At 33.7% G+C, this 17991-nt stretch overlaps 2 protein-coding genes across 20 annotated transcripts in view; one reads left to right on the top strand and one right to left on the bottom strand.

The window, feature by feature from the left end:
* LOC145976180 (uncharacterized) overlaps positions 1 to 17991 on the top strand; it is a 187524-nt gene that overhangs the window by 19791 nt on the left and 149742 nt on the right. For 11 of the 19 annotated variants that reach the window (XR_014440204.1, XM_083107188.1, XM_083107184.1 and 8 more), the window contains one exon: positions 7502 to 7701. The exons of 2 other annotated variants lie outside the window; for them this stretch is intronic. The gene's annotated coding sequence lies outside the window, so the exon portion shown is untranslated. Of the gene's footprint in view, positions 1 to 3236; positions 3443 to 4040; positions 4087 to 7501; positions 7702 to 17991 lie in introns of all 19 variants that reach the window. 6 more of the 19 variants (XM_083107178.1, XM_083107174.1, XM_083107182.1 and 3 more) reach the window with 3 other exon arrangements.
* On the bottom strand, positions 10444 to 16497 carry LOC145975610 (uncharacterized). Its single transcript, XM_083106206.1, has 2 exons — positions 16452 to 16497; positions 10444 to 16336 (listed from the first exon to the last, which is right to left on the bottom strand). Exon 2 carries the CDS (start codon positions 15377 to 15379, stop codon positions 10784 to 10786), a length of 4596 nt encoding a protein of 1531 aa, XP_082962332.1. The 5' UTR covers positions 15380 to 16336; positions 16452 to 16497; the 3' UTR covers positions 10444 to 10783.

Below are 17991 nucleotides of genomic sequence, written 5' to 3'. Positions count from 1 at the left end.
TAACAATTACATATTTTTTTTAAAAACAACTATGTTTTTTCTTTACACCAATTGATTCCTCTCATTATTTTGTACATAAAAGTATTAAGGTAAGATAATCGAAAAATGAATATTTTACTAGATATTTTATGGTATATGTAAAATTAAGATATTACTTTAAGCCTCGAAAAGTACTCAACAAAGGAATACTTTATTATAGTGTTTTGGAAAGCTCTCGAGATAAGCTATAAGAATAAGTAATAAAAAATGGAGAGTTCCGCTTAAAAAATTGAAGGTGACCTTCACGTGACATTCAAACGACTTTTCGAGATCAAACCAATGACACTATCTTATGGTCCCCTTCAAGCCATATAACTTTTGTCTGAAACATTTTTTTCTAACTCTAAGTAATATCGAGATATTTGACTGACAAAAATAAAATGGGACACCCTGTATATACACAGGGTGGCTGAAAACTTTTAGCACATCCGAAGTGTGAAGGTAGATTGGCTCAAATTAAGAAAGAAGGTCTACTATTTTGCGATATTTGCAATAATTAACGAAAAATTAATTAAAGAAGATCGACCAATGCGCGTGGCTAGAAGTGCGTGGCGATGAAGACGGTCTCATTGTAACATAATGGCGGCGCGCGGCGAAGCGGTGATTGGGGACGGGAGGAGCCTTCGCCGCGCCCCGCCATTATGTTACAATGAGACCGCCTTCATCGTCACGCACTTCTAGCCACGCGCATTGGTCGATCTTCTTTAATTAATTTTTCGTTAATTATTGTAAATAACGCAAAATAATGAAGGACTTTCCTTCTTACTTTGAGCCAATATAACTTCACACTTTGGGATTGAAAAAAGTTATCAGACACCCTGTATATATAATATATAATAAAAAAACAAGAATTTATATTGTTTAAATTATTTATTGTAAAATTGACATGAGACAGATGTCTATAAAAATATATATCACAAGGTTGGCAAATTTGAGTACATTTTGCAGGTATAATTTGTAAATTACATCGATTTATTGTTAAGATCTCTCAAATTTTCGTATAAAAATATAAAAAATATAATTATAAAAAAAAGTTGACACTGCCACGACTCGAACTCTCCTCGGACGTATATAACAAAATATGACGCGCGCGCTTTACTTCGCCATCGCATTTCACGATTATCGTAACTATAATAATTTAGTTAACGAACAACGTTTAAATAATTGCTATCTAACTTAATCTAACCTAACCAAATCTACTTGTGATTTAAACTAAATTTTAGTTTTAAAGTTTTAAGATTAGAGTGAACTTCGCTTCGTCTTGCAAAGTACATACGTGGACGTAAAGGATTCCGCTTTCTTTCCCTACAGAGGGGCTCCATTTCCAGAAGATATACCTAACACAAATTTACGTCAAAAATTTGAAGAAATTATTTTTCTTACAAAAACAAAGATTTTATTTTAATATTAATTTTCTGCTTCAATATTTATAAACCTGCATAAAAAGGAATTCCTCCTTGTATAACTTTGATTTTGACATATGCTGTCAAAATCATCTTAACTCAAATCTATTTCTGATTTAAAACTAAAATTCTATGATATACAGGGTGATTCTGAACAAACGTTTGTCTTTAAAATATCAAATTCTTGAATGAATTCTAAGACAATTTTTCCTCTTGCAAAATTTTGCCCGGAGCTTAGTTTATATACTATAAAGGAAAATAGTTAACTACTTACGGAACAAGTGCAAGAGGTAGGCAGGGACGGCGCGATATAGGCGATTACGTGGGGCACTCGCCGCGATCAGCTGATTGCTATACGCGATAACTGTAACAATCAGTGTGTGTGTGAGAATATGTACGCACACACACACACACACACACACACACACTGATTGTTACAGTTATCGCGTATAGCAATCAGCTGATCGCGGCGAGTGCCCCACGTAATCGCCTATATCGCGCCGTCCCTGCCTACCTCTTGCACTTGTTCCGTAAGTAGTTAACTATTTTCCTTTATAGTATAAAAACTAAGCTCCGGGCAAAATTTTGCAAGAGGAAAAATCGTCTTAGAATTCATTCAAGAATTTGATATTTTAAAGACAAACGTTTGTTCAGAATCACCCTGTATATTCCTTCTTAAATATATATTGTGTCGTTATAAATTATAATTTATAAATTGTTCTTTCATTAAACTTTTTTTGTTAATAAATTTTAATAAACAATGAGCGATGACTAAAACATTTTGAATATCACTTGTCAGAAGGATAATCTTGACAGTATATGTCAAAATCAAAGTTATATAAGGAGAACTTCCTTTTTATGCAGGTTTATAAATATTGAAGCAGAAAATTGATGTTAAAATAAAATCATTGTTCTAAGAATTACCGCTTTATTAAGCATTAGAATAGAAAAAGCATTAGAAATAGAAAAAAATGGTTCAGGACTTTTCGACTCGATTTTTAATCAGGAATAATGCTATTTGCTCCGTGGGCGCTTTTTCAGTTACACCCTGTATATATATATATATATATATATATATATATATATATATATGTACACACACACACACACACACACACACACACACACACACACACACACACACACACACAATAGGAGTAAATATTACAAAATATTTAATATAGACTATTATTGTACAATTAGATCATTTTATCCCCGATGCTCTCTGCATATTATTTTAATAAAAAATATTTATTACTATAAATAAATAAATATTTCTTACCAGAATTTTAGAATAAAATTTAATTTTTTTTCTAAATTAGTCAAATTGAATTTAAGATAATATTTTATACATTAATTAATAACACAGGCCTGCGAGGTTCAGTTACAAAAAGCAGAGTAGGTGAATCTGATAGATTTTATGACGCTGAAAACGAATCTGGTCGCAGAATTTCCCCAGCACGTCAGGTTTTTGAGTAATTTGTAGTTAAAAAATTGGCCCAAAAATCGCTATTTTAGCCAATTTCATAAATTTATTGTGGGGAAACCAAATTTGAAATATTTCTATCAGTGGCATCGTATAATATTCACTTAATTATTTTTAGAAATTAGAGAATATACAATAAAACTTCGAAATAGTCTTTTTTTTCTTGTATGGTTTAGATTGGCATCAATGAACAAGATCGAGTCAGATTTAAATTTACTACCAATTAGTTGCTTGAGGATTAAGAAAATGTTCGCTTGGATTCTCCTTAAGAGAGCTCTATTCTTCTTTCTTTCTCTTTTATGTTTTAGGAGAAGATTTTGAGTAATAGCTTACTCTTATAGTAAGTGAGTGAAAGAGAAGAGAGAAGTAAATGAGTACGCATAAAAGAGGAGTATAAAAAATAAATGACTAAATGAAATTGTGGAAAAAAATGAGAAAAATGTTGAAAAAAGATCTGGATTTTATAGGATCAGAGGAAAGAATATATTACTAGGACGATTCCAGATTAAGATACGTGAGCATTCTAATATATTAAACGAGGATGATTTTTTGAGTTTTAATAGGCCTATTAGGAACTTTCTTTTAGTTAAAAAGGAATAAATCCAGAATTTGTGATCTATGTTTTAAAGGGGCTCCAAGACTCAAATCTAAAAGTCCAAATTGCATCGATATAAACTTTGTTTGATTGTCCATAATGATCGCTTTTTATTCTATGGCAGATTGTAATATTTTCATTCAGCTTTTTAAATTTAGAACCAAGATTTGGAGTTGAGTTCCTTGAAAAATTAAAAATATTTAGATTCTCCTTATATTTAGCTTGTGATTTAAGTTATTTGAATTGTCAATGTAGTTTTGTCTCGGAATTGTAAAGAAAATGTGAAAACAGTGGTCATTATCTCTTAACTTAGAGATTAAAGCCGACGGCACACGGTACGATTTTTCGTACTGGATTTGATAAGATTTAGTAAAATACTAAAAATGCACCAATCAGAATGCAGCATTTCTAATATTTTACTAAATCTTATCAAATCCAGTACGAAAAATTGTACCGTGTGCCGTAGGCTTAAGTTTATTTCTCTCTTGGCTAATGAGTTTGCAATTTTGTTACTTAGAATCCCAGAGTGTGCTGGTATTCAAACTGTGGTATTCTCTAATCTAGTAAGTTTTTTATCATATAATTGCTGCCTGACTAAATGAATAACGTAATTGTAAGAGTGATTGAAGCTAAAGGGAGTGTTACGCTAAGAGAGTGAAAATTTACTTTGGAATGGATTGATTCTAAAATATATTTAAATATATATAAAGACTCTCGAAAGTTCCGCTGAAAATATCGATGGGATGTGTTTTATTAAAAACAGTTGAATGTTGATACAAAAAGGGGAGTAAATGACGAATTCTATGAGTTACTTACGTTGATTTTGGAAGCGTCCGTGAAAAAGGAAGTATAATCCCGTAGCAGGTCATATAAATCGGAAAAAACAAGCTAAGGAATGGAAGAGTCTAATGTCCGTCTCGAGAAAATCTGTAATTTTAATCGAAGGAAATGAGACAATAGCTCAATATTCAATGGCATAGACTGAAGGGTAAACAAAGTTAGCAATATGATTTTTGTATTTGGAGTACAAAATGATTTATGTAATAAAAAATAATCGACTGAATTATTTTTGCGAGAAATACATGCGCTCTATTAAAAATAGAACAGTTTATCCACTGTAAGATGGATATCTCAAGAGAACATTTAAAAAATATCTGAAGGAAAAAATAGATGAATTTTATTTCAAGCGAGCTGTTCCCGGATTCAGCTAATATTACATTTGTGGTTCTCCTGAATTTCAAGTTGAACGGAGTGCTTTAAATTAAATTTTATTTTTAGCTGATATATTGTTGAGTGATTGTTATAAGGCAATATTAAATATCCATATTCCAGATTTTATTTAGCCGATATGTTTTTGAGTGATTGTTATAAGACAATATTAAATATCCATATTCGAGCTTCTAAGGCTTTATAAATATTTAATAGAAGGCAAGAACTAGCTCTCCAGGGATACTAGATACCTCTTAACATTTTGAAAATATTAAGCAATTTAGAATAATGATTAGCGGGATATGATAATAAAATATATTCTATATAAATATATTCTTTCACAGAAAGACAGAAATCTAATCTAACAATAAGAGAATTCTTAAAAATTTGCATGAAAAGGAATTTGTTAATATGATTGACTCAGGATTGATGGAGTAAAAGAAATAAATAGTAGAAACACATTTTCTTATAAAAATGAGCAAAAAGAACTTAGAGAAAAAGATTGTGAGGCCTTTGGAAGAGAAATATTTATTTAAGCTCTAATAGCAGCTGGTTTTAGTTTCCAGAGTTTACTTGAAAAAATCTTTTGTAAATTGTTGTATTCTGAAATTCATCTGAAATTTCATCTGAAAATCGAATTAATTCGCAATTTTTATCAATATGTTGTTTCTTCAATTTGAATATATACATATTGAAAAGCGTAAAATTTACAATCAATTCTAGCAGTACTCTTATAAAAATAGAATTCTTTGGATAATTTCTCATTTACAGAAAATTGAATTTTAAAGTGAATAAGATTATAAATGAATCAATATAGTATTGCGAGAGAGGCCAATCTTTTTCAGATTCTCGATTATTACCTCGTTGGAATCTAGAAAAAAATAAGTTATAACTCCTCGGATAAAATTTGCTTGGATTTCCATAGTGAAAGCGGACAGATTATTTTGACATGATCTGAATTCTATGAATTCAAATTGGGTAATAGAAAGTTTGTAATTATATTCCAACCCAATCTAGCTTAAGAAAAAATTAATTTTTCGAAAAATTTAAGATAGCAGAAAAAATTGGGCAATATTTTCTTGAAGTGGATTTAGGAATCAGAAAGATTGAAGAATGATTCCACGATACAGAGAAAAGTTTTGATGAAAATATTTAATTAATAGTGGAGAGTGATAAGAATGCAGAAGATCGGAAATTTCAATTAAATGAGAGCAAGATAAGTCTTTTCATTTAATGTGAGAGGTATCTCTAATTTGTGGGAATAAAAAAATCGAGATTTAATAGATATATTACAAAAATTAACGAAGGGATACTATTTAAAGATCACTATTTAAAGAGTTTGTTTTGAATGTAGTTGTCTCAAACAGCGATTGCTACTTGACTTGTTAGACTGTCAGATAGTTTTCGAAGGAACTTCATAAAGAGTACACAAGGATTATATCTGAAGAGACAGAGATCGAAGAAGAGTGATGGGAACGAGATATAAAAATCATCATGGGCAAACTGTTATTTATCGAGAAAAGTGAATGATCTTGAGCCGCTTCGAAAAGTGCATTGCCCATTGCATCCAAGGATTGGCAATGTAAGAGGAATGATGAAGTGTTAAAATTCTTGTAATCAAAATTTTGAATGTAAGGAATGGAATAAAAAAACTTTTCCCATATTCTAGGTTCAGAATTTCAGATATCAATTGATATAAGAATGGCATTTTTAGACGTAAAGATTTTGATAGTTAATGTCTTCAAAGACTCTTCAATGAAATATACTCGTAGTTTCTCGTGAATAAAATTCTAATTTTTTTACGACGATTATGCCTCACCTGATTTGATATATGGAATGTAAGATTTGAAAATTTTATAAATTTGGAAGCTAGTTGCGGCCCATTCGGAATCCATCCTTTACTGTTTTCCATCAGCACAGTGGGGACATTATTATTCACTAGAAGGATCTTAAGAAATGTGGATTCTGTCACTCATATATCACTCTATAGCGTTGTGCTCGTCAGTGTCGTTTCTTATAGAAGGCCAGTCGGAAGCCAACATGCAGTGCATGCGAATACTTCCGCCGGCATTTATTTGGTCGGCAAGCGGCTATTTAGGGGCTCTCTGTGGCAATCGGCATTGCATACATCGAGAGCGAGATTCCAACATCGCTTTGGAGTGTAATCACTGTGTTAAAATAGCGGCATTAGATCGTGTGTAAGGTCTGGATAGCTCAGTGGTTTAGACCAGTTGCCCGGAAAGCAAACGACTCGGGGTTCAATTCCCGATCCAATCACTTTCACCTCACATATTTTTCTAGTCCACAAATATTGTTTTCTAGCAATTATTCGTTGAACTGAAAAATGTATGAATGCTCTTTTTACAAGATGTGCGTCGATTCCGTTGGATGGATTCTGTCACTCATAGATCAAATGAGCGTATAGACATGCCCTCCCTCAAACATCTCTATCTTTACTTGGAAAATTCTATAAATTGAAGCTCTAATCGAGAAATAACTATATTTTAGAGAGTGTTTAATATTTTTTTTATTTCTTAATCTATGATAATTCAATTGGAATGTGTTAATTCTGTTTTTATTAGAATTATTTTTCGTTAACATTGAAAAGAGAGACAGCTTTTTACTTAAGATATTCTGGAATGAATTGATGAAACGACTTTTTCGGCAATCTTAAGGAATGTAATGATAGGAAAAAGATGTAAGAAGAGTATTGATCAATTTTACAAAATTGTGAGTAGAGGAAATGATATTGTCGAAATTATGATTTAGGTCTATTCCGTTATCTGGTCGGGAGAGAAGGGATGAAGAATCAACAAACGTGATTCCATCCCTATATTTCGAAAATCGACCGTTGGGGAAAAGGAACAAATCCAGAAATGAACACTAGAATCTCGAACGCGTTGTTGGAAGAAGACGTTCTTCTTTTCCAAAGGATGAAGCAAAAGATTGTAATTTCAAGGAGGAAGTGAGTAAGTATTTAGAGGCTGCTTTAACGTAAGATCTGTGTGTAAAATGGTCTATATGCAGAGGACCCTGTCGATGAAGATCATAAATTCTCGAAGTGATTTGATAAAAGAAATTCATTGAAGAAGAAAGATTAGATGGATGGAGATCTACTACTTCTGATAATGTCATTTACATCTAATAGCGAAATTTTATCTGAAACATGAGTGACAGAGTAAAATCTAAGATATATAAGACGAGCTGATAATCACTGGATAATTTATATAAAACATGTTTATATAATTTTACCTTTTGAAAATGATTGTAATGGTATTAGAAAGAATGTATTTCTGTTGAGATGGATTCATCTTCTTTTGATATGATTATCGGTAAACTTGCAATTAAATCTATTAATTAGAGCAATTTTTATAAGATTAATAAAGTCTTTAAGAATCATGTGATTTATTAGATTCGGTGAATTATTTCTGATGATCCCTTGGCATAAAATGCAGAACAGTAAAATAAAGATTGCACAATCTTTTAATTTTCAGTCACAGATTAAATCATTGACTGTTTTTCTTGTTTTGTATGTAAAATATTCTATTTTTCTCCATTTTACTTTTCTCTTATTCTATATTTTTCTTGTTTATGTAAGAATATTCTATTTCTTAATTTCTAAAATATTTTTCCTTATATTAGCAATTAATTTTCCCATTGTTATTGGATAAGAAAACTCTTGAATTAGATATTCTTTGAATATTGTTGACAGATTTTTAATTTTGCGAAGAATATCTTTTTTTAGAATATTTATTGTGAAGAAAATAATAAACTCTAAGACATTAAAAATAGTAGAATTAATTTTTGAACCAATTAAAAACTTTTCTAACAGAATCATGCTTTTAAGTATCTAAGGCAGTGCTCGGAATTAGTTGCCCTTTTCAGGCCGATAGCTGAAGCGACGTCTACGATCCCCCCACTACTGCCCAAGGCTCGACGGCCGAGCCGCCGATCGCGCGCGTAACGCTATGCCTCAGGAGCGTCCGCCAAGCCGGTTCCCCAAATCGTCATTAAAATTTTCTTTGGTAAATAATTTTTCTTTTTATAAATAATTAAATATCAAAATTTTTATTATTATAATATATTATATATGTATAATTTGTTATACATACATATTATACATACATGTATGTTATAATAATATATTTTAAACTTTAAAATATATGATTATAACATACATGTATGTATAATATGTATGTATAACAAATTGTACATATATAATATATTATAATAATAAAAATTTTGATATTTAATTATTTATAAAAAGAAAAATTATTTACCAAAGAAAATTTTAATGATGATTTGGGGAACCGGCTTGGCGGACGCTCCTGAGGCATAGCGTTACGCGCGCGATCGATGGCTCGGCCGTCGAGCCTTGGGCAGTAGTGGGGGGATCGTAGGCGTCGCCTCAGATATCAGTCTGAAAAGAGCAACTGAGAGCAATTCCGAGCACTGATCTAAGGTTGTTTGTTGGTTATTCTTTTATTTGAAGACAAAGGAGGACTATTATTAATTATAATATTTATTATTATAATTTTAGGTAAAGGTCGATATTAGGGGACTTACCTCCGATGAGCTTCACCTTGACATATGTTATCAAGGTCACTGTCTTGAGTAACATGCAAAAGATTTTAGCCGTCGCTCGTTGTTTATTAAAAAGTTATGAACAAAAGAAGTTTTACGAACTTCACATAATTTTCGGACACCATGTACAATAACAGATCTCTTGTCCTATTGAAAGTTATAAACTAATAAAGGTTTATTATTGTACGGTTTCACGTAGATTTGTAACTTTCTATGCAAAGTGAAGTGTATCCCGCATCACAAACACGGGTTGGGTTAGGTTATATCTTCTGAAAGTGGAGTCCCCCGCAAGGGGGCGGAACATATTGTAGCTACGCATGTACTTCCTAAGATGAAGCAAAATTTATTCTTAATGGAGGTCAAGATTATGTGAACTTTGCTTCATCTTGGAAAATACATGCGTGGACAGTATGTTCCGCCCCCCTGCGGGGGGCTTCACTTTCAGAAGATATAACCTAACCCAACCCGTGTTTGTGATGCGGGATACACTTCACTTTGTATAGAAAGTTACAAATGTAACATTTTTCGCGCACAAATAGTTTAATAACTCATCATATTTTGTTGTTAAAGCGAGAAACTCGAACTTCATGTTAACTGTACAACAATCTGTCTTGTACTAACTCACCTTTTCTTAAATATTTTCAAAGTCATAAGAAATATCAAAAACATAGAAGCCTATCATTGTTCTACTATCTGATTTCAATAAGAAAGTTAAAATATATAACTTTCAATGTAACAAAAGGTATGTTATTGTACATTTCTATTATAATCAATGTACTTGGTAAGATCAAAGAAATTGAGATGTTTTTCAATACGTTTATTCACATTTATAACTTTCAACGCGACAAGAGGTCTGTTATTGTACATAGTGTCCGAAAATTATGTGAAGTTCGTCAAACTTCTTTCATTTATAACTTTTTAATAAACAACGAGCGACGGTTAAAATCTTTTGCATGTTACTCAGGACAGTGACCTTGATAACATATGTCAAGGTGAAGCTCATCGAAAGTGAATCCCCTAATATCAACTGTTTCTGTTAATCGTTCGAATGATTTATTTATTCGACGACTCGTGCGTATGTGAACGCTATTTCCGTATAGGTCAATAAATGATATTGCACAACTAGATTAATTCAAACTCTATAACTTTATTATACCGTAACGACCTTCTTGTTAATCGCACGGCGGTTGCTCTCTATCCTCCTTTTTTTTTTTCTACATCGTTACAGCCTGATTTTTAAGATGGCGCTATCATCAACAAGTAACACGCATGCTGCACTCAGACGCGCTAGTTTAAAATAAAATAATACATCATACATGCACACGCTTGAAGAAAAATAAAAAATGAAACCAATTGCGGACCACGCAACACGAACATGTAACATACCGCCGCCCTTGAAAGCATCGGCTTTCGAAAACAGAAAATTTCTTACTTGCTAAAAAAAAAAGAAACTTAAAACCAATATCATTATTCAATGGGTAAAAGGCATAATCTTGTGATAAGTCGCTTATAAACTCCTTTTGCAGTTCGCACAGAAACAACACGAATAATGTTGTCTTTACCAGGAAAGATTTCCTTAACTCGAGCTAAACTCCAACATAGGGGTGGTATATTATCTTCTTGTACTATCACCATTTGTCCCACTTTGATAGGTTCATTTGCTGTATTCCATTTGACTCGGGCTTGACAGTTATGAAGGTATTCCTTTAGCCATCGCTGCCAGAAGTGTTGTTTTAATTGCTCCACACGTTGCCATCGCGATAATTTATTGGTAGATAATTCCTTAATATTGGGTTCCGGATAAGTTATCAATGAGCATCCAATAATAAAATGCGCTGGAGTGAGCGCGCTCAAGTCGTTAGGATCATTTGATAAAGGCGTGAGTGGTCTCGAATTCAATATAGCTTCAACTTGTGCTAACAGTGTGAATAATTCGTCGTATCTTAATGAAGCTTCACCAATAATACGCTTCAAATGAAACTTGGTACTTTTGATGGCTGCTTCCCATATACCACCCATATGCGGAGCTCTAGGTGGTATAAAATGCCATCTTATTTTTTCAGAGGTCATATAGTCTACTATCCTTTGTTTAAATACATCATCATTGAATAATTTATACAATTCGTCAAGTTCACGCCTTACTCCGACAAAATTTAAACCATTATCCGAATACACGTCAGTGGGACGTCCCCTTCTAGAAATAAATCGCTTGAATACGTTCAAGAAAGCTTCTGTGGAAAGATCTGCCGCCAATTCTATGTGCACCGCCTTCGTGGACAAACATATGAACAACGCTATATAACATTTTATTGTTTTAGCATTTTTTCGCCGGCCTTCTTTATACAAGAAGGGTCCCGCATAATCGACGCCGCAGTTTTGAAATACATACTTTACCGTATTTACTCGCATTTCCGGTAAATCTGACATTAGTGTTGTACTTAATTTCGGAGCATTACGTACGCATACAATGCATTTTTTTATTAAATTGCGAACAGTACTTCGCGCGGCAATAGGCCAGTAATTTTGACGCACGGCCATCAAAGTAGCTTGTGCTCCCGCGTGTAAATGTCGTTCGTGTTCATGTATAATAATCAATCGAGTGAATGCATATTTGCCAGGTAGTAATATCGGGTGTTTAATATTATACGATACGCTTGCATACCTCAATCGACCACCAACTCTTAAAACGCCATTAGAATCAATAAACGGATTTAGCTTTAATATATTACTGTTTTTGCTCAAAGACTTATTATTCTGGAGCAAATATAGTTCCGTTCTAAAAATTTCACGTTGCACTATTCTTACCAAAGTTAATCTTGATCGCTCTAATTCTTCGATAGATAACGGTTGGCAACTTCCTTCATTATTTAACGATAAGTCATTTAATCTCTTTATCCTACAGTTTGTTATGAATCTGTAACAAAATGCAATGACGCGTATGAGACGATATAATTTGGAGAATTGATCAAAGATATCTGGTTGTTCGAAATTGACATTAACTAACAAGCTTGTAGCTCTCCTCTCAGGTAGTTCCGCATCCGATACATGAAAGCTCCCAGAAGGCCATTCACTTTGATTTAATTTTAGCCAAAAAGGACCAAACCACCATAATTTTAATTTATGTAATAAATCAGGCATAATGCCCCTAGAAAGTGGGTCGGCAGGATTTTCCTGACTGACTACATGTTTCCAATCCTTAACATTTGTAAGCCGTTGTATCTCAGCAACACGATTTGCTACAAACGGCGTCCATTGGCGACTATTATTTTGCAACCAACACAATACGATACGTGAATCAGTCCATAAATGTATAGAATTGACAGTGAAAGGCAAAGTGTCTAACACCTTTTTTGTAAGTTCAGCCAATAACAACGCTCCGCAAAGTTCGAGTCGCGGGATTGATATTGTCTTAAGAGGTGCTACCCTGGATTTGGAACATAATAAATGACTCTCACATTTACCATTGCTCAAAACAGATCGAATATAAATGCATGCTCCATATGCACGTTGACTGGCATCCGAAAATCCATGAATTTCTAGAATTTTCGATCCCTGCTCTTGTTTGAAGGTAATCACCTTACGTGGTACTTCGATGTCACTAAGAAATTGTATTTTACTTTCATACTCTCTCCACAACGTATGTAACTCATTGGATATGGATTCGTCCCAATCAATCTTAGCTTGCCATAGTTCTTGCATTATAAGGTTAGCGATTATAACAGACGGTCCTAACCATCCTAAAGGATCAAACACTAAAGCTATTCTGGATAAGATGCTACGTTTAGTAGGTCTTTCTAATGGTGGGAGATGCCCTATACCTGTGAATTTGAATACATCCGATTCACAATTCCAAATTACACCAAGAGCTCTAGTTTCATTATTATGACTACTAGCTAATTCAAATTCTTTCTTATAAAGACCTTCAATATCTCGAAGAGAAAAATGATTGGATGACCATTTCGTCAATTCAAATCCATCTTTCATGAGTAGTTCTATAGTTTCCCTTTTGATTTCTAATGCCTCTTGCATCGTTGATGCGCCTGTGAGTAAGTCATCAACATAAAAATCACGTAACGCTACCTTTGAACCATGGGGAAATAATTTTGCTTCCTCTTCAGCAAGTTTACGAATCGTTCTGATAGCTAAGAATGAAGCTAGAGCCATACCGTATGTGAGAGTAAGAAGCTCAAAAATTTTCATTTCATCTTGCGGAGTTTCTCGCCAAAAGACACGCTGTAAGGATCTTTGAGATTCATCAATAAGAATTTGCCTATACATCTTAGTGATGTCGGCTGTCATTGCATACTGAAATGTGCGAAAACGTGTTAGAATAGAGAATAAGTCTTGTTGAATGGTCGGACCGACTAATAACGTGTCGTTCAACGATAATCCTGATGTGCCTTTACACGATGCGTCGAACACCACTCTTAACTTAGTCGTAGTACTAGTGTCCTTGAACACTGCGTGATGTGGCAGGTAATAATGTGGCGTCGCGTCATTTGTCTTAAGATTCTTAATTTCACGCATATGATTCAGATTAATATACTCTTTCATGAATTCCTTATATTGCGAATATATCAAAGGCTGCCTTATCAAACGTTTTTCGAGATTGATAAAACGATTTTTCGCAATTTCTCTAGTGTCACCTAATTGCTGGAACTTTTCGTGATTCACAGGCATTTTAACTATGAAGCGACCTTTCCTATTTCGACGCACGTTTTGATGAAAATGTGCTTCGCAATTTCTTTCATCAATAGTATATTGAGACATGTTATCCAAAGGAATATTATGTTCGATTTCCCAAAATCTGCTAATGGATTTATTTAGCTGTTCGACCGCTGTCAGATGACATGCTGCTGTAACCTTCCTACTTGGGGGCCCGTAACTCCTACCAGAAAGCACCCACCCGAGTTTAGTTTTTTGCAATGTAGGATGTGTCTTGCATTGTCTTATCTGACCAACACAAACGAGTTGCCAAAATATTTCAGCTCCTATGAGCATATCGATTTCACTTGGAATGTTAAAATTAGGATCAGCAAGTACTATGTTAGATGGAATTCTAAATTCTGAAATGTGGCAAAATTCCTGTGGCAGACTTTGTGTAATTCTAGGAAGTACTATACATTCGAGATTGTTTGTATATGCATTTACCCGAGATCGAAAACTAATATTAACTATTCTTTTTGATTCGAACGTTCCTTCCGCGACCGACAACATTGAAATATGTAAAGAACGAGTGTCAAGCTGTAGCTTGTTTACAAAATCTTCCGTGACAAAATTTAGCTGAGAACCATTATCCAACAAGACTCTACAACAATGCGATTGTCCTTTATGATCATATACGTTCACTATCGCCGTTGAAAGAAATATTTTGGACGCGTTGTTAATTTGGTTGCATTGAGTTACTACAGGTGATGAAGTATTTGCTGGAGATACGTTTATTGGATTGGAAGTTGTAACGGATGCTTGATTATCACCCTTTGCATTATCGCTCCTTGACGATTCGAAATGTAACAAGGTATTATGTGCTTTCCCACATTTACGACAAGAACTGGAAGTACAATTCCTAGCCTGATGATTATTTGACCTTAAACAATTGACGCACAAATGAGCATTCTTTATGATTTCGAAACGTTTCTCGACAGGAAGTTTGCGAAATGACTCGCATTGAAATATAAAATGCTTATTTTTACAATGAATGCAAGCCTGATTTGATGTAGTTACATGTGCACTTGGATTTTTGGCCCTCTGTGAGCTATTCGATGCATCGGAACTACCCCTTCCTGCGGATTTACTCGAAATCGTTTCCAAAGCTTGACATCGTTTAGACAAAAATTCAGTTAGCTGTTTGAACGTGGGAATGGTCGTATCTGTGCGGCTTGTCTCCCATTCCTTTACTGTAACAGAGTCAAGTTTAGTTAATAGCAGGTGAATCATTATATCGTCCCAATTATCTACCGGTCTTTGAAGTGCCTTAAGAGCTCTAAAATGTTTAAGTATGTTATCAAGTAGGCTACGCAAAGTTGCACAATTTTCCTTATGAATCGGAGCGATCTCAAACATGGCCTTAATGTGTGTTTAAACTATGCGCCTTTTATTATCGAAGCGTTCGTTTAATAGTTGCCACGCTTCTAAATAATTATCCGTTGTGATATCAAAAGATTTGATGACGGCATTATCCGCGGCATTATCCTTTAATGAAGAACGCAAGTAATGAAATTTTTGAATAGCTGATAAATTTTCATTTGCATGAATAAGCTTTTCAAATGAATCATGAAAGGTATACCAATCTTCATATGATCCCGAGAAACTTGGCAATTGAATCTTTGACAATCGAATATGCGACTCTGAATTATTTTGATGTATCGTTCGATTGCGTACGTTAGCATTCGATTGAGGCATGACGTCCGTTTGTTCGAGCGCGCTGAGACGCTCCTCATATATAGACATAAGTTGAAAATACGCTTCTTCAAATCGCGCACGATCTTCCGCATGAATCGCTAATATATTTTCATCGGCATCCGAGGTCAAACATTCAATTCGCGTTTGTACCTCGTCGTATTGTTCAAATAGACTTGCTAATTTTCGTTTACGTTCAGCTATCTCGAATTTCGTAGCGTGTTCGGATTGCTCAGAGTGTATATACGTTCTAAGTCGCGTAGCCGCGGCCTTTATACTCTTTCGTCTTGTTTTCGCTTCGCCTTCGGACAAAGACATTTTACCGTTTGTTTAACAATACGTAGAAATCTAATCTACTTGTAATGACGCTTAAATTGTAGTGTATCGCGCCTTATGCTATTTACAGTTTTCGATGTTGTGATCTGTCGTAAGAGTATTCCAGTATCAATGGCTGTAGCAATTCCACGTGTATTTTTTGAATGTTCCTCGTCTGATTTATTGTACGTCGATGGATGGTTCGCTTCGACTCGTTTTTTAATGGCTGCGTGTACGACGTGGATGCGAGTTCTTTCTCGTTGCGGTCGGGCATAACCTCCTATCCGGCTCGAAGGACCAATGTTTCTGTTAATCGTTCGAATGATTTATTTATTCGACGACTCGTGAACGCTATTTCCGTATAGGTCAATAAATGATATTGCACAACTAGATTAATTCAAACTCTATAACTTTATTATACCGTAACGACCTTCTTGTTAATCGCACGGCGGTTGCTCTCTATCCTCCTTTTTTTTTCTCTACATCGTTACAGCCTGATGTTTAAGATGGCGCTATCATCAACAAGTAACACGCATGCTGCACTCAGACGCGCTAGTTTAAAATAAAATAATACATCATACATGCACACGCTTGAAGAAAAATAAAAAATGAAACCAATTGCGGACCACGCAACACGAACATGTAACATCAACCTTTACCTAATTTTGTAATTGATTCCTACTTTTAAATTCAAATTAACGTCAAATGTTACAAAAATATAATATAATAGTTTTTTTGTTGAACGCAGCCATTATTATCATTATGAGATAAAAATGAGTTGAGACCTTTCTTTATGCCCACTTTATTCATGATGTTTTTATTATTTTCTTTAAAATTTATTGAATGGAGGATTGGTGTGGATGGCGATGGATTGGAAAAAATATGATGTCCGCCGGTAAATAATGTCTTTTGCCAAAATAAAAGTACTAAAATAATTACTTCCTTTATGAACTAATATGTCGTTGAAAAAGACAAAGTACATTCAATTTTTCAATTATAGAAAGCTGAATTCAAGAAAAGTACTGAAAGCCTGCAAAGTAATTCAAAATGAGCCGATTTGATCAAATATTTCGAGCAATCAAAAACATGTATGAACGCATAAAGCGCATTCAAGATGACATTCATCATCGAAACAGTGAATAGTATTCCTTATATTGAGTGTTTCAAAAATATCAGAACTCTGGAATACTTGAAAGGATCAAGTTTTAAAAAAATGTTATATATAAAATTGTTTAATTTCGAGAACTCTATCTTGTGATGTCCTCAGATTTTGGATTCGAGACCCAGTTTGGACCCTATAAGACCCTATTAAATTTTCTCAAATGTTTTTTATGGTGTATTTGTATTCAGCACGATTTTTTCTATTCGGATTAGTTTGTACTTTAAATCCATTTTGGGTTTTCTGAGGCCCAAGATGATTTAAGAAAAAAAAAATTCCGGTAATTATACATAAAAAGAGTCTCCTCTCCGATTTGCTTTATTTTTAAATATGTTATAGGGGAGATCTTCCCGAGTAATTTCGTATATATACAGGGTGACCCATTTTAACTTAGGCAGCCAAATAACTCGAAAAATAAGCAAGATAGAGAAAAATGTTTTAGACAAAAGTTGTATGGTTTCGAGGGGGCCATAAGATGGTATCATTGGTTTGACCTTGAAGAGTCATTTGAAGGTCACGTGAAGGTCACTTCAATTTTTTTAAATGGAATACCCTATATATTTTTGTACATTCTTGTAGCTTATTTCGAGAGCTTTCCAAAACACTATAATTAAGTACCTTTCCGTTAAGTACTTTTTGAGTTATGATGCTTGAAATAATTTCTTAATTTTACATAAACCGTAAAATATCTTGTAAAATATTCATTTTTCGATTATCTTACCTTAATACTTTTATGTACAAAATAATGAGAGAAATCAATTGGTGTAAAGAAAACACATAGTTGTTTTTAAGAAAAAATATG

This window comes from Camponotus vicinus, unplaced genomic scaffold (assembly GCF_025532165.1).
Source record: "Camponotus vicinus isolate PSW18456_S1 unplaced genomic scaffold, iyCamVici1.0 SCAF_8, whole genome shotgun sequence".
In the NCBI taxonomy this organism is placed as follows: Eukaryota; Metazoa; Arthropoda; class Insecta; order Hymenoptera; family Formicidae; genus Camponotus; species Camponotus vicinus.
The sequence above is the reverse complement of the archived record's forward strand: the minus strand, read 5'-3'. Positions and strand labels throughout refer to the sequence as shown.